The 18,784-nt window shown below is 40.0% G+C and overlaps 1 protein-coding gene across 1 annotated transcript in view; it reads left to right on the top strand.

Moving 5' to 3' along the window:
* The first annotated feature begins 13,678 nt into the window (after positions 1–13,678).
* Positions 13,679–18,784, top strand: part of LOC124554979 (molybdenum cofactor biosynthesis protein 1-like) — an 81,843-nt gene continuing 76,737 nt past the window's right edge. The window contains exon 1 of the mRNA XM_047128718.1: positions 13,679–13,690. Coding sequence (XP_046984674.1) covers positions 13,679–13,690 — 12 coding nt within the window. The remainder of the gene's footprint in view (positions 13,691–18,784) is intronic.

Raw genomic sequence — 18,784 nt, 5'->3', positions numbered from 1 at the left:
GCTCCTTTCTCACAAGATATCTTGCAAATCAGCAATGAAGGGAACAGGCAGATTCCACGTTGCTGTTTCCAGAAAGTGTTTGCCACAGTGCGCCACTGCATACTGTTGATGAAGGTCTGAAATTACAGATTAGGTTTCAAGATATGTGAATGGCTCGAGATGACTTCTTGTGTAGCAGAAGCCAAAATGTCGTCCTTGATGGTGAGTGTTCATCAGAGGCAGGGGTATTGGGGTTATTCTCAGGAGTGCCCCGGGGAAGTATGATGGCACCACTCTCATTCTCTATACAGGGTGTTACAAAAAGGTACGGCCAAACTCTCAGGAAACATTCCTCACACACAAATAAAGAAAATACGTTATGTGGACATGTGTCCGGAAATGCTTAATTTCCATGTTAGAGCTCATTTTAGTTTCGTCAGTATGTACTGTACTTCCTCGATTCACCGCCAGTTGGCCCAATTGAAGGAAGGTAATGTTGACTTCGGTGCTTGTGTTGACATGCGTCTCATTGCTCTACAGTAATAGCATCAAGCACATCAATACGTAGCATCAACAGGTTAGTGTTTGTCAGGAACGTGGTTTTGCAGTCAGTGCAATGTTTACAAATGCAGAGTTGGCAGATGCCCATTTGATGTATGGATTAGCACTGGGCAATAGCCATGGTGCGGTACATTTGTATCGAGACAAATTTCCAGAACGAAGGTGTCCCGACAGGAAGACGTTCGAAGAAATTGATCAGCATCTTATGGAGCACGGAACATTCCAGCCTATGACTAAGCGACTGGGGAAGACCTAGAACGACGAGGACACCTGCAATGGACGAGGCAATTCTTCGTGCAGTTGACGATAACCCTAATGTCAGCGTCAGAGAAGTTGCTGCTGTACAAGGTAACGTTGACCACGTCACTGTATGGAGAGTACTACGGGAGAACCAGTAGTTTCCGTACCATGTACAGCGTGTGCAGGCACTATCAGCAGCTGATTGGTCTCCACAGGCACACTTCTGCGAATGGTTCTCCAACATTGTGTCAATCCTCATTTCAGTGCAAATGTTCTCTTTACGGATGAGGTTTCATTCCAACGTGATCAAATTGTAAATTTTCACAGTCAACATGAGTGGGCTGATGAGAATCTGCACGCAATTGTGCAATCACGTCATTGACACATATTTTCTGTGAACGTTTGGGCAGGCATTGTTGGTGATGTCTTGATTGGGCCCCATGTTCTTCCACCTACGCTCTATGGAGCATGTTATCATGATTTCATACCTGTGCTGCTAGAACATGTGCCTTTACAAGTACAACACAACATGTGGTTCATGCACGATGGAGCTCCTGCACATTTCAGTTGAAGTGTTCGTACGCTTCTCAACAACAGATTCGGTGACCAATAAATTGGTAGAGGCTGACCAATACCATGGCCTCCACACACTCCTAACCTCAACCCTCTTGACTTTCATTTATGGGGGCATTTGAATACTCTTGTCTACGTAACCCCGGTACCAAATGTAGAGACTCTTCGTGCTCATATTGTGGATGGCTGTGATGCAATACGCCATTCTCCAGGGCTGCAACAGCGCATCAGGGATTCCATGCGACGAAGGGTGGATGCATGTATCCTCGCTAACGGAGGACATTTTGAATATTTCCTGTAACAAAGTGTTTGAAGTCATGCTGGTACATTCTGTTGGTGTGTGTTTCCATTCCATGATTAATGTGATTTGAAGAAAAGTAATAAAATAAGCTCTAACATGGAAAGTAAGCGTTTTTGGACACATGTCCACATAACATATTTTCTTTCTTCGTGTGTGAGGAATGTTTCCTGAAAGTTTGGCAGTACCTTTTTGTAACATCCTGTATAGACTGGTGGTCCAAAACATTATGACCTGCTTAATAGCTTGTTTGTCCACCTTTGGGACAAAATACATCACTGATTCTGCGTATCAGGGATCAGACAGCTTGTTGTTAGGTTTGAGGAGGTATGAAGCATTAGATGTCTACACACAGGTCTTGTAATTCACTGATTTGCATACGTGGTAATGATGCCCGATAGTGATCCAGATGGGTTTTTTAGGTTTACATCAGGCAAATTTGGCCACCAAGACATCAACGTGACGTCACTATAATGCTTTTCGAACCTCTGTAGCATGATTCTGGCTCTGAGACACAGACATTTACACTGCTGAAAGATGACATCGCTGTCGGGGAAGACATCAAGCATGAAGGGACACAGGTGATTCACAGCTGTCGGCATGTCTTTGATTACTACATGCAAGTGCAGGAGAATGTCTCCCAAGCATAATGCTGCTCCCACCAGCCAGCATCCGTGGTGTGCTGCACATTTGGAGCTGCCATTCACCTCAATGATGGTTTTTGTGGAGACACCTATCAACCTAGTGTAGCAAAAATGGGATTCACCCAAAGAGCCAACATTTCCATTGATTGATGGTTTAATCCGAATGGTCCTGTGCCCACTGCAATCACAACTGATGATGTTGTTGGGTAGACATGTGAACATGTAGGAGTGGTCTGCTGCGGAGATCCGTGTTCCAGAATTTACAATGAACAGTGTGCTATGGAACACTTGTGCGTGCACTAGCATTGTGCTCTTTCAGCAGAGTTGCTACAAATCACCGTCTATCCTACATTGCAGCCAGACATGCCGCCAAACCCCAAGTACTGTGAAGAGTCATGGATGTCTAACCATTTAGCACCTAGTGATAGATAGCACATGAACATTTGACCAGCATTGCCGCTTTTGAGATGTGTGTCACAGGCTTAGCATAATAATAATCTGCCATTTATCAAAATCACTTATCTCAACTGATTTCCCCATTTGCAGCCCATATCTTACCTAAGTGAGCCCCCACCCCCCTCTGCTCTATTTACATATTTTTGTTACTGCATCACATGCCCGCAATGCCACCAGGCAGCATCCAACTTGCAGTGGGCAGTGGTCATAATGTTTTGGCTAATAAGTGTACATTAAGGATCTGACAGCCAATGTGGCCAGCACTATGAGGCTGTTTGCTGATGACGCTATTGTGTATGAGCAAATGTCGCCATTGAGTGACTATAGGAGGATATAAGATGACTTAGACAAAATTTGTGATTGGTGAGATGAATGGAAGCTTACTGTAAATATAAAAAAATGTAGGTTAATGCAGATGAGAAGGAAAAAAAATCCCATGATGTTTGAATACAGCATCAGTAGTATGCTGCTTGACAGTCACGTCAATTAAATACCTAGGCATAATGTTGCAAAGCAGTAAGACATGAAACAAGCAAAATTGGTTGTAGGGAAGGCAAATGGCCAAATAGGTTTATTGCAAGAATTTTAGGAAAGTGTAGCTTATCTGTAAAGGACACAACACTAGTGTGACCCATTCTTTAGCGTTGCTTGAGTGTTTGGGATCTGCATGACATTGGATTAAAGGAAGCCATTGAACCAATTCAGAGATTTATCACCAGTAAGTTTGACCAGCACATAAGTATTATAGAGATGCTTCATGAACTCAAATAGGAACCCCTGGAGGGAAGATGATATTCATTTCACAAAACACTATTTAACTATTTAGGTACCTCGTACTTGAGGTTGACTGCAGGATGATCCTACAGCCACCAATTTACAATTAATGTAAAGGCCACAAGGACAAGAGAAATTAGGGCTTGTACAGAGGCATATAGACTACTGCTTTTCCTAGCACTATTTGTCAGTGGAACAGGACAAGAAATTACTAAGGTGGCTTGTGGGGTATGTACGTAATTTTAATCAGCATGATAGATACATTTTTGTACATGTTTACTTTCAAGGAACATTGTTGTGCTGTTCTTTTTTAATAAAAACAAATACAAAGCTCGTGTGGGGTATGTACATAATTTTAATCAGCATGATAGATACATTTTTGTACATGTTTACTTTCAGGGAACTTTGTTGTGCTGTTCTTTTTTAATAAAAACAAATACAAAGCTCGTGCTTATTCACTCCATTCCTGGCTGATGAAAGTATCTAATGTAATTATCATCTTCCTCATGTTCCCAGTACCTCGGAAACTCTCTGTCAATTGTATTTCTTTTTATTTGGCATTTATGGCGTGGACATCTTGGAATTCACGAGCATCTATTCTGTTATCAGAAACATTACATTCTCTTCAGACCATTCTGCTGCTCAAAGATCTTGAGTTGAAGACAAAAGTTCACTGATGATACACCAGAATTTAGCTCTTTCTCTCCTGCTCTCACCAATGCAGAGATGATGGAGACTTCGTTTGACAGTTCATCGAAGGACTGATAATGGGCAGAACATGAGTGAACACCTGTGAATGCTAACCAAATGCAACAGAATGGTGTCTGCTTGTGCTCAGCTGCTGTTCAGAGCCATAGATAATTCTTGTTCATTTGTGTCCGCTCCAGTGAAAAATGTGTTTCAGACCTGCAGTCCAGTCTTTTAAGTTTAGCAGGCAGATGGATCGGTCATGTTTTGGGCCAGTATGGTGTACAGATGTCTGACACATCTCATTTCTAATAAGGCTATTTGAGGGCTGTGCAATATGATGATAGGATCCTCGAACCTACTGTCCTGTCATATAGTCGACATTTGGATGATCATTGGTTGTGTTTCAAGATGACAATGCACAAGTACACCATGGGATACGAATGATGGAGGAAATCAAAGTCAAAATGAGGGCAGCTCAGTCTGTATTATTGTAAAATATTAGGAGAGAGAGAGTCACAGACATGATATGCGAGTTGAGATGGTAATCACAAAAAGAAATACTTTTTTGCTGTGGCAAGATCTTTTCACAAAATTCCAGTCTCCAACTTCATCCTCCAAATGCAAAAACATTTTAATTTTCATAGCACTCACCTTCATAGGGAAAAATGATCGTTATAATAAAACACAACAAATCAGAGATCACACAGAGCAATTTAAGTGTTACTTTTCCCCACACATTGTTCAAGAGTGGAACGGTAGAGAAACAGTATGGAAGTGGTTTGATAAATCCTCTGTCAGGCACTGAGCTGTGAAATGCAGAGTAGTCATATAGATGCAGACATTTCATATCCCATAAGCACGGTGGTTGTGGAGGTCTAGTGGGTAGCGCACTAGACTCCAATCAGGAGGTCCTGGGCTCGATTCCCCATAAAACATAAAAGGTGGGGAATTTTCCTTGTTCCAGTGACTGCAGGATGACCCCCAGGTGACGCCAACCTGCTATCAGGTGACTCCTGGGGATATTTCCCAGGGGTAAGAGGAAGCTGGGGTGATAGGCCATTAACGCTCTCCCTCCTAGTGCCACAGTGAACAAAGGCTGCACCCTACCTGCTGTCAGGACAACAGCCCAGTCACTGCCTGTCATCATAGACCTTACTTTTACTTTTATGTTGTATGCATCTGAACAATTACTTTAACACAGAACAAATACGGAAATGAACAAGACCAGAATAATTAACATATTCTGTTGGATTTTCTGTTGCGGCTATATCATAAATTAAACAACAGCAGAAAGACATCTTCAATCAATTCTCTAAAATTCATGACATAAAAGTATTGTATAAATCATTAAAACTCTACTGTACTCTATCGAAATTGTAATACTCCTGGGTAGATGCCAACGTTAGCATGCAGCTAGAGCCAGTGTGGACATGGTTTTTAGGCTGTTGTCCACATCCGACTAGATGAATAGCAGACTGGTATGCACACCCCACATCAGTTACATGATCCTCAAACATTTTGAAACATTCTCACACTTTCACACACGATAATATTAGATACATACAGATACAGGGTACATAACTTTCACTCTGGTGTGGGTTGCAAGGTGGGGAGGGGGGGGGGGGGGGGAGGTGGCATGGAAAGGGCATCTGGCCACAATTTACCACTAATACTGCCAAATCCACATTAACATGCTGAGACTGTGATAGCAGTGGATAAAGACTAAGAAAAAGAAAAAGTAAAATGTATCAAAGTTGTGAGGTAAAAGTCTGTGCCCACTGCCAGAAGAAAATTCACTCTAGATTTAATGTTGCAACAGTGCATATGGAGTACATGAAATGATCACATTTACAGATCAATACTGCAAATGCTTCTCAGCTAGCATGTATCGACCCGTGCCAAAACACACACATTTGTACGTGGTGTAGCCCTCACTGGTGACAATGCAGGCACTGACTACGGCATTCAGTCGATAGTACAGATGGCAAAAACTGTCCTGAGATAAATTATGTCACACATGCTCAATCTGTTCAGATAGTTATGTAAGAGTTGTTGGTTGACAAGTTGCACGAGTCACTTCTCATCCCATGTTCCCACATGTGCTCGGTTGGAGACAAACTCGTAGAACATGCTGGCCCGGGAAGTCACTGCTCATCTTTCTGAAAACACTGAGTTTCATGGGCAGCGTGTGGGTCCTCACTATACTGTTGGAACAGTACATTACCTTCCAGTTACAAGAATGCAAAAATAACAGGTGTAACATCATTCTGCATGTACCAAGTGCAGAAACACCACAGATGAATGAGAGTTGTAGTTTATCGCACCACAGACCATAAGGCCTGGGGTGGGGCCACTGTATCTTGGGCAAATGCACTCTACAAGAGAGTGCTCACCAGATTTATGTCATTTGCTGATACGACCATCACTTGTGTGTGAGCGGAATCTGCTTTCATCACTTACAACCATGGCGTGCCATGCCATCCTCAAATAGATCCTCTAATGGCACCACTCGAACCATGCATGTCAGTGCTGAGGCACGATTGGAGGACAGGATAGATGTGTGCACGTCCGTAACGCAACTGGCAATAACTGCTTCGCAACAGTTTGTGTTGACACATCTGGGGCTCACAAGACCTTTTATCTGTGCTGTGGTAGCCGTACGATCTGCAACTGCTGCCCTTTCAGTACAACAATCCTAGTGAGCATCTGTGCTGTGTGGATGTCCAGAACCTCGATTACGTGTGTGAGAATGTTTACGTGACTACAGATACTAGCAGCGTTGCATAACTGATGCAGCACATCCAACTTGTGTGGAAATTCCCCCGAAAGGACCATCCTGCCACTCGGAAGCCCACAATTTTACCCCTTTTTAAACTCACTCGTTGGCTATAAGAATCACGAGTGTGCCTTCCTGGCATGGTTGCCTGCTTGCTTCACATGTCTGCATCACACTGGCTGTGAGCATTTCCTATTAAAGGGTAGACACATATAGCACTCTGATAGCTATGCCATTACACTATCTGTTGGCGGATGACACTGAAACCATTGCCAGTACATCTACTACTCCCAGGTGACATACGTTGTCATCGGAACAAAATTGACATTGTATTTCCAGGCGTACAATATAAGCTGTATCAGCAGAAATATGTGACTAAAAAGATGCTAGCCTTACATTATTCTTGCACATTATCATTATCTTTGATGTTAATATGACAAGAAACATGAAAAATGCAATATCGAAAGTGAAGTTCGTGGGAGAGATCCATGAACTGTTCAAAGTAAAGACAGGAGTGAGGCATGAGGAGAAAATAATCAGGACATGGGACAAAAGAGACAGATGGGTGAAGACTGAACCGTCGCCCTCCAAGTGCCGTGCCAAACAAAGAAAGTTGATGATTGAAATTTTAAGAACCTGCTCCAGCAAAATGCTTTTGCTTTATTGACTGCCACTCTAATTCACATGCGATATCTGTGGCATGCACTTTCCTGTTTGCTAATAATACAAAATGAGCTGCCCTTCTTTGAACTTTTAAATGATGTCCTCTGTCAGTCCTATCTGGTAAGGATCCCACACCATGCAGAATACTCCAAAAGAGGACTGACAAGTATAGTTGTAGATAGTCTCTTTAGTAATCCTAATCTTCTAAATGTTTTACTATTAAATCACAGTCTTTTGTTTGCTTTCCCACCACATTATCTATGTGAGCATTCCAATTTAAGTTATTTGTAAATGTAATTCCTAAGTATTCAGTAGACTTCACAGCCTTTAGATCTGCGTGAATTATCGTGTGACCAAAATTTAGTAGATGCCTTTTACTACTCATGCGGATGACATAACAATTTTTATTATTTAAGGTCAGTTACCACTTTTTGCATCATATGGATAGGTAGCCTAAATCATTTTGCAGTTCATTTTGATCATCTGATCGCTTTACAAGACAGTAAATGATTTGCAAGACTGTAAATGATAGCATCATCTAAGAGGACTGCTCAGATTCTCTCTTAAATTGTTAATGAATATCAGCAACAGCAGGTGGTCTATAACACTTCCTTGAGGAATGTCAGATATCACTTCTGTTTTACTTGACGATTTTCCATCAATTAATATGAACTGTGACCTTTCTGACAGGAAACCACACATCCAGTTGCACAACTGATACAATACACCATAGGCACACAATATGATTAGAAAATGCTTGTGAGGAACTGTTTCAAAAAGTCTTCTGGAAATCTACAAATATGGAATCAATTTGAGATCCCCAGTCGACAGCACTTATTACTTTGTGTGACTAAAGAGCTAGCTGTGCTTTAAAAGGTCGATATTTCTGAATCTATCTTGGCTATTTATCAATGAATCATTATCTTTGAGATAATTCATAATATTCAAACACAATATATGTTCCAAAATCCTAATGCAAATCAACATTAGTGATATGAGTCTGTTATTTAGTAGATTACTCCTCTTTTCTTTCTTGAGCATTGGTGTGACCTGAGCAACTTTTCAGTCTCTAGGTATGGTTCTTTATCAAATGAGCGGCTATCTATGATTTCTAATGGAGCTATTGTATCAGCATTCTCTGAAAGAAACATAATTGCTTTATGACACTGAGGAGAGCTACTACTAAGTTACTCACAGTTGCAGTTGTTCTTGATTTGAATACTGCAATATTTACTTTGTTGTCTTTGGTGAAGAAATTTCAGAAATCCGTGTTTAGTAACCCTGCTTTAGTAGCACTGTCATCAGTAACATTACCACAGCTATTGCGCAGTGAAGGTATTGGTTGTGTCTTGCCATTGGTGTACTACACATGCAACCAGAACCTCTTTGGATTTTCTTCCAGATTTCAAAACGAAGTTTCACTATGGGAACTATTAAACACATCTTGCACTGAAACCCACCCTAAGTTTCGAGCTTCAGTAAAACATTGCTAATCTTGGAGATTTTGCATTCTTTTAAATTTTGACATGCTTTTTTTCATTGCTTCTGCAGCTGAGTTTTGACATATTTTGTGCACCACCCTTTTAATTTATTTGGTATCCTTTCAATCTATTTGGTATATATCTCTTAATTGATGTCGATACTATTTCTCTGAATTTAAACCATCTCTGGTCTACACTTACATAGTCAGACTTGAAGGAGTAGAGACTTAGTAGAGACCGTCTTCTTGGAAGGCATCAAGTTAATTTTTATCTGCTTTCTCATTAAATGCCTTATTGTGTAGGGCTGGAAATTAATAGAGATAAGGCAAACAGAATGTGCAAAGTAAGTGGAAATTACTCGTCTCTTCCCCGATTACAGTGCAATAGAAGATATTACAAGATGTTGACAGATTGCCATATCTCGGTAGCTTTATATGTAATAATGAGGTCACAGATGCAGAAATCACCAGCAGAACTGGAAAATCGGTCCATATGGCAATTAGGTCTGTAATATGTCAACAAAGCTTTGACTGTACTCCTTTATCGTTTATATGTGTGAGACTTGGAAAATGTCAGTAAAATCAGCACACAGTCTCCATATTTTTCACCAACAATGCTATAGATGAATTCTGAAGATGTTAACCCAACCAAGTTACAAACGATGAAGTGCTGAGAATACGAGGTCTACACAGCCTGCACAAACTTAATGTTGAAAGAAGACTGAAGATTGCAGGTTATGTTCTACGCATGTAAGGTGGAAGAATCCCAAAATCAACACTGTTGTGGAAATCAATGGACAGATACAGATGTACAGGAAGACCTGTTAACACCTGGAACTTTTGCAATGAATCTTCAATGCATGGACACAAACTTGGAGGAAGGTGAGAACTTGGCAGCTGATCGAGTGAACTCTGTGAAACCAGTTCCTTGTATGGTACACAGTAAATCTGAGTAAGTTAGTAAGTAAGTAAGTAAGTAAGTAAAGTAAGTACAACTGGGGATTTTGCAAAACTGTTGGATGATCGATATTATTGTCTAGATTTGACACTGTTGGACTTCTACCTTTTCCTTGATGTGTATTCTTCAAATTGTGAATTTTATGAGAAAGCTGATAGGTACTTACCAACCAACCTTCCCTCACATGAACTGACATTGTCTCTTTATAAATTCTACTGTGCTAACAATCATCCACTGAGAATCCTCGACTAGGTCTCCGCAGCTCAAATGAGCCAGTTTCTTTTAAATTTCTGTCTTTGGCTATAATTGTCTTCCAAGTATGGTGACACAACATCCTGTCATGAAACTTTTGCCTTTACACTTTTTTACTTTTCTGGACACTGCCTTTTTCTGCACTGTGCACTAAATACACTATGTGAGTAACGCCCAATCTCCAACAACCAATCGTGAACTGTAAACAGTTGTAAACTCTACCAGGGCACATAACAAACAATTAACATTTGTGTTTTAGTGTTCTAAGCTGTGAGGTCATCAGTGGACAAATAATTTAGTACTTATTCCTGGACAGCCAGAGTGGCCGTGCGGTTCTAGGCACTACAGTCTGGAACCGAGTGACCACTACGTTCGCAGGTTTGAATCCTGCCTCGGGCATGGATGTGTGTGATGTCCTTAGGTTAGTTAGGTTTAATTAGTTCTAAGTTCTAGGCGACTGATTACCTCAGAAGTCGCATAGTGCTCAGAGCCATTCGAACCTATTCCTGACGTGCTGTTGTTTGGAACAACAACTGACATGATCCAAAATATTACTTTCTTTTATTGTAGCTTCACTTTTATTTTGTCTAATGATTACTAATTTCAGTATCAAATTCCATCATCAAGCCACTATATGATCAGAAAGCATAGTGTATCGTTAAAATATTGTTTAATAAACAGATTACCATTATATCATCATTCCTTAAAATAATGTCCAAAGTGGAAGGACAGATGATTAATTTTGAGTATATACAAAAGTCAGAGTACTGAACCGGATATGAAAGAAGGAAAACCAGAAGGGCAGTGAGAGACGGGTGCCTTCTATCACCTTACTTCCTTAATATGTTCATCAAGGAAGTAATAACAACAACAAAGAAAAGATGGCCAGAATCAAAAGGTAATTTCTGGAATACGCCAAGGAAATGTGATAGGATCATTACATTTACAATGTATATAAATGATCCAGTAGAAAGTGTCAGAGGCTCCTTAATATTGTTCACAGGTACTACACTTGTCCATCAGAAAGTAGCAACAACAGATGGCAGTATCAATTTGCACAATGACCTGCAGAGGATTGGTGAATGATGCAGGCTCTGGCAGTTGACCCTGCACATAAATAAATGTAACATATCACACACACACACACACACACACACACACACACAGAAAAAGAAATCCAATACTGTACAACTACACTATTAATGACAAATTGCTGGAAACATAATCTACCATAAAATATCTAGAAGTAACTATCCAGAGCAACCTTAAAGTGGAATGACGACATAAAACAGCAATAGAAAAGCAGATGCCAGACTAAGATTCACAGGAAGAATCTTAAGTGAATATAAATTACCCCCGTGTCCTTACCCAGTAGGACTGACAGAAGAGAGAAAGAAGATCCAATGAAGTGCGGAGTGTTTTGTCACAGGATCATTTAGTCACTGTGAGATCATTACAGAGATGCTCAGCAACTCCAGTGGTAGATGCCATAAGAGAGCAGTTGTGCATCACGGAAAGATTTACTACCCAAATTTTGAGAGAGTAGTTTCCGAGAAGAGTCTGACAACATAATAGTTTCTCTCATATACAATTCACGAAGTGATCACGAGAAGAAAATTTGAGAAGTTAGAGATAATACAGAAGCGTACTGACAGTCATTCTTCCCAAGCACTGTTCACAAGTGGAACAAGGCAGAGGGGATCAGTTGGCTGCCACACACAGTTAGGTGGTTTTTGGAGCATGATGTCGATATGGAAATTTAATTGCATGCATATACACTGCAGATTGATGACATCACAATAGTAAATCAAAGTAGGAACTAAATAAAATGTTTCAGGCCTTAAATCAAGAAGTGGTAAAACTAAAGCTAAAAATGAATACAAAGAAGACAAAAGTTATGGCTACGGACAAGAAAGGAGGTGGAGGTTGAACTGACACAAGAACAGGCAATGAGCAACTCAAGAAAGGAACTGAAATTTAGTATCTCAGTAGCATTTTGCAAGAAAACAATCAATATTTCAAAGCATTCAAGAAAAGAATAGCACAGGTGAAGAGTTCCTTCCAAAATAAGAAGAAGCTGCAACTGAATAAACATATCAGCTTCCACATTAAGAAAATATTTGTAAAGACCTTTGTGTGGAGTGTTCTGACACACAGATGCAAAATCTGTACATTAGAAAAGCCAAAGGAAGCTCGCCTCAAACCTGCTGAAATGTGGTTCTGGAGGAGAAATACAAGAACTAGCTGCATTGACAGAAAAATCAAAGAAAATAGGAGAGAAGAAAGAACCACTGAAAGTTATAATCCAGGGCAAAGCAAAATACACTGGACACTTAACTGGAGATGATAATCTTTTAAAAAACATTTCTGAAGGCAAGATCGTAGGTAAGAAAACAAGGGGATGACTGAGAACATCCTACTTAAACAATATGATCAATGAATGGTATTTTCATCACGCATGGAGATGAAGACAACTGCTGGAGAGAGGAAGCTGTGGCTGCAGAGACAAGGTTTAACCTTTTGGAAGAGTAAGGACAAACTAATACAAAATATGAGTCTGCATGGTAGCTACATATGGAATAAATGACAACTTCTTGTGTGCAGTCATCTAGTCTCTTACCCCAGTAGGTGTCTTATCTACTAAAAGTAAAGATCACTGTTATGCTTTCAATAGATGTGAACTGCACCCTGAAAATGGTATGTCTAGTTTGCAGTTGTACAGAAGCTTTTTATTTTGCAAAATGGTTCAAATGGCTCTAAGCACTATGGGACTTAACATCTGAGGTCATCAGTCCCCCAGACGTAGAACTACTTAAACCTAACTAACCTAAGGACATCCCTGCCTGAGTTAGGATTCGAACCCGCGACCGTAGCAGCAGCACGGTTCCGGACTGAAGTGCCTAGAACCGCTCGGCCACAGTGGTCAGCTTTTATTTTGCAAAGAAATTTTTGATAATAAGATGAACTGATGCTGGTACTCGCTACTGAAACCAGTAGTACTTAGACACAACAAAAATGTGACTACAGAATTAAGAATAATTTTTCCAAACTATGGAGTATTTTTTTCAAATCAACACCACAATAGAGGAAACTTATTTTAAACTAAAGACACAAAAGAAAAAAAGAGAATCTGTAAAGATCTTGAGTCTCATAAGAGTCTCCTGGGAGGAAAATATAAGATATTTAATTGGTAAACTTGCAAGGCATACTTTTTTATGTTGTATAAACTATGAAACTGTTAGCATCGTCAGCTAAAATTTACTTCTTCTGTCTTAATATACCTTCCTTCACTTACAGCTGCAGTGTGGAGACAGGGGTGAGGGTGGGAGCAGGGATGGGGGTGAGGGTGAGGGCGTACTGCTTTAAAATGGTGATTATTGTGTTGATATTCTTAACAACAGATTTATATCTTTTGCTTATGAAAGTCTGCATGCGATGACAGCTGCACTAGTAATACCTTCACAGGGTCGTATTCAAGTTGCAAGGCTAGATCTATGCCAGCCATGACACGCTCCCAGCCTTTCCTCCTCATGACCTGGTTGTAGCGTCGGGTCTGCAGGGTGTCTAAGCTGATGTTCAGACCGTCAAGCCCTGCCCTCTGCAAGGCAACCAGCTGTCTTGTCAACATGAGGCCATTGGTTGTCATTAAGACACTTTTGAGATCTTTCATTTCCTTCAAGGCACCTGTGAAACAGCAAATTATTCTAAAGAAACTGAAACAAATAATTTGTAACATTGCTGCTGCATATGAAACAAAACTCCAGTTGATAAATTGAAAATACAAATTCCTTAAAAGTCAACTGTACATTTGCCCTAATACCAAGAGATATGAAGGGTAAATAAACTGAAGTGAAGAATGCAAGTTAAGATAGCAATGAAAAAATAATTAGAGGCATAAGATCACCTACTGCAACAGGGAAATGGGAATCAATATGAACCATTACCCATCTACTGTCAACTCATTCCATGTCTCCATGCACACTGAATAAACCACTGTGGGTTGTACGACAAAGTACATTGTTGTACCACACATTACGGTTTTTCCCCATTCAATGCTCATGTGGAGTGTGGGAAGAATGATTCTTTAAATGGTTCTGTGCATGCTGTAATTAATCTTGCCTTCATGGTCCCTATAGGAGTGGTACATACGCGGTTATTGTATAATCCCTAAATACCTCACTTAATACAGGTTCCTGAAATTTCATAAGTTAGGTTTTGTCATATATTTGGCATCTATCTTCACATGTCTGGCATTTCCAATTTTTAGTAGCTTCTTGATGCTCTCCCATGCATCAAATAAATCTATGATCAATCATGCTACACTATTTTGTATACATTCAATGTCTGCCATTAGCCTTATTTGTTATGGGTCGTACTTAAGCAATATTCTAGAATGGGCCACACAAGTATTTTGTAAGCAATGTCTTCTATAGACTTTTTGCATTTTCCAGTATCTTACCAATGAATTGAAGTCTGCATTCTGCTTTGCCTACAAGTGAGTCTATGTCACCATTTCATTTCATCCAGATATTTGTATTAGTTGACCAATTAAAACTGTGATTATTTGATAATGTAGTCATACAATACTGTCTTTTTTTTTGTTTTGTGATGTGCTCCAATTTACATTTCTGAAAACTTAAACTCAGTTGCCTATCTTTGGACCAAATTGAAATGTTATGGTCTGACTCAAATTTGTGCAGATTTTTTTCAGGCAATAATTCATTATAGACAACTCTATCATCCAGGAAAAGTATGAGGTTCCTTATAATATCGTCTTCCAGAACATTAAGGTACAACATAAATGTAATGGTATAAATTACTATAACTGTATAAATAAGTTTATAAGTGTGTAAAATACATTCAACTATTTGTTACAACAAAATATTGTACCGGTATACTCAGCAAGATGTTAAATCAGCAGATAGCTACATTTTATGTTCAACATTTTGTGTACAGCATATATGCTGGAAAGGATTTATACCCAAATTAAATAAATCTGAAGAAATGGTAGTGTGTGTCTGGAAAAAAATCCGTAAAAACTCATACAGTCCAATTTGCTATTATGTCACTGTTACTGAAATATAATACAAAGTAACTGAATTTGATGAACATTCTCAGAGTGCAATATGCCTCAGAGTGAAATGCACAGTAATGTCAACATTATTTTTCAAGGCTATGTTTGTGAAAATGGATGAAAGCAAACCACACATTTTGTTCTCAATCTGCGGAAGCATTATGCACTGTGAAACACTGTACTGCTGTTCTACATAAAAGCTGTCTCATTGCCAACATCTTTCCCCTGCTGGCTGTTCTACACTTCTCATCATTGATTCAACACGTTGTAAGATATTTTATGCTGTATGACACCACAGTCCAGTCTGGTTAGGACAGCATAAAAATAATATATGAATTTCAGTATTGAAACTGGAACAGCAGAACAGTTCTCATCACACTGGATATCAAATCGAGGTTGGATTACAGCCATGGGTACATCATTTCATGCTACTCAACTGTATGTCATATGTCAGAGTTCTTCAACTGTAGTGGCTGGCGACTGGTGGCTGGCGACCGGTGGCATACCCATCTCTTGGCATCCTGTGAACAGACGTTCTCCACAGGTGACAGATTTGAAGAAAATGCTGGATGCGGCAACAGTGGAACACTCTCTGTATCGAGGTAGCTCAGTACAGCTCAGGTGATGTGTAGTCTTGCATTATCTTGTTAAAAGATAACATCACGGACCCCTTGAAAATAGGGCACAGCGATAGGCCTTAACAAAACACATTGCAATGGCTGCTGTCCAAATTACTGGCTATGTGAACCAGAGGTTGTGACATGTATCCAGTTGCACCCCATACCATCACATCACATGCTGGACCCGCATGAGAATGACAGGTACAATCTGGCCAGGTCTGTTAGCATCAGAGCCTCCACACACAAGTACATCAATTGTGACGATGTTGCAGAACTGAGACTCATCTGATACAATGACACAGTGCCATTCCTGTGTCTGGCATTGTTGTCAGTTGCACCGCTGTCAGTTCAACTCTCTCTAGAGCTGCATTAATGGCTTGACAGTCTGTGCTGCTCCAGATGCCATCACATTGTATGTGTGGATACTTGTCTCACTGTATACAAGCCCACTTCCTGACTAAATGTACACAACTTCACTGCAGGATCATGTACGCATGAGCGAACACTTGTCTGCCCTCTCAGGTGCTAGTTGGATGGCACTACGGAGGCCCTGCAAGGCATTTAGCATGGCCCTCCTGAACCTACCAATTCTATGTTTACACAAATTGAGATTCTGAGCAATGCAAGCAGCAATATAGTGAAACAATAAACCAGAGTCTCAGCAGACCATGAGCCTGCAACTGCCAAATCTGGAATGCTGATAAACATTTCTCCTTCTTCCATTATGCTTAACACGGTCATCGTGTGAACAACCAACACTGAAATAGAAGTTCTGAATGAGAAACCTGCTCCATAAGCTTTTCTTGCATACAGAATATGCATGGGAGTGCTGAAAAGTAATGCCTCTGAATTTTTTATTCTGTTCTCAATATCGGTCGAGGTATGACACATCACGCATATTACTTGGTCAACTTTCCCACTTCACTGACTTTTGGCACACCTCCCTCCCGCAAACAGATGGTGTCGCAATAGGCAGCCCACTCTGACCAGAGATTGTGAATATGTTTACAGTGCGCTTCGAAGAAGAGGCCCTGATGTCATCCAAATGGAAATCCATCTTCTTCTTCTTCTTCTGTTATGTGGATAACACACTTGTCATCTGGCCTCATGGAAGAGACAAACTTCTTGACTTCTTTGTACATCTGAACTCCACACGCCACAAAATCAAATTCACAATGGAGACCAAAGAAGAGGGAAGACTACCATTCCTGGACATCATAGTCAGGAGAATAACGGATAGCACCTTGTGCCACAGCTTGTATCTGACTCTATAAAACACATAAACGCAGTTCTCCCTATGTCACTGTGAATAATTTCAATAACAAAAACTGAGATGAATGTTGCAGCGTACATTTAATTTCCACTTTGGCTTTGCATTCAAGATCAGTCTTACCTGAGAATGCAACATTACATCTTTGGTTAATTTAATTATATGTTCATTAGATTTTGGTTATAAGGCACGTTTTGCTGCCTAATGTTTCATCTCCAAATACTGGAAACAATCCATGGAGGAAGAGGAGTATGTAAGACTTTGGTGGACCAGGTTGGAAGAATCTGTGAATTTCAATACTCTGTAGAAGAGCTCAATCATTTGAAAATAACTTTCAGACCTTGTGGCTATTCTAACAGATATACATAGGGCACTACATTCTAAAATATTTGGATCTTTCAGTGAGAAACAAGCAACTAGAGGAAAAGTTCTGTTGCCATTTGTAAAAACTGTCGCAGATAACGACCTCCATGTGCTATGAAGAGAAGGTATTGATGCAGTGCTTAAACCAGACTGAAGACCACAACAGCAGCCATACTCAAGCAAATTGCTATGCAGTAGTTTCAGTGAATTTGACAATGATGTGGCTGCTTTCATTGTGGCCCAGTCATATTGTGGGGTAGGGAATGCCAGTGACTGGGCTGGATTTGTAGGTGACAGATGGATTTTTGGCAAAGCCTTGTATCAATACCTCCTTAATTATTGAGCTGAAAAACTGTAAAAAACATCATACAGTAAAATCACACAAAAAAATTTCCTATTTCCGCAGGTATTGTGCCTTCTGTTTCTTTTTCATTACAAAAACATATTGATTCAAGTTTATAGAGTCACAACTATGTCACTGTGATTTGTGTAACACACATTCTGGAACATGTTCCAGGAATGTCATGAAACAGACAGCTTTAAATACTTACTCTAGCTCATCTTTCAAGACTTGCATGCCAACAACAACACCATCTATCCATTCTGTTTTTATTTCACTTTCATGTTAAGATTTCTCCACAAAGGATGTCATCTGCCATGTAGGCAGTGCAAGAGGAAATTCCACACTCACATTTGGGTAATCAAGTGGATTCTGTGTCTTGTCAGAACCAAGTACAATCAACCCAATATCATCTTTACCACTGGTAAATATCTGGAAACATATTAAATGGTAAAAATAAGTTTTGTTTATAACAAGTTGTATACCAATAGAAACATCACACACAGATACTCTTTATAAAATTATTTAATTGGATAGATAAAAAGTCTACTCACCAAGCAGTGGCAGAACACACACATAAAAGACTGTTGTGATAGGCAAGCGTTTGGAACCAGTGACTCCTTCTTCAGGCTGAATGGTTGCAGGGGAAGCAAGAAGGGTGAAGGAAAAGGACTGGAGAGGTCTAAGAAAAGGGTTAGATTTTGGGAAAGTTACCCAGAACCATGGCTCATGGGTGACTTACCGTACAGGATGAGAAGGAAAGACTAATTGTT

The sequence above is a fragment of the Schistocerca americana genome, chromosome X (genome assembly GCF_021461395.2).
Source record: "Schistocerca americana isolate TAMUIC-IGC-003095 chromosome X, iqSchAmer2.1, whole genome shotgun sequence".
Classification (NCBI taxonomy): Eukaryota; Metazoa; Arthropoda; class Insecta; order Orthoptera; family Acrididae; genus Schistocerca; species Schistocerca americana.
Note: the sequence above shows the minus strand (reverse complement) of the source record. Positions and strands in the feature narration are given on the sequence as shown.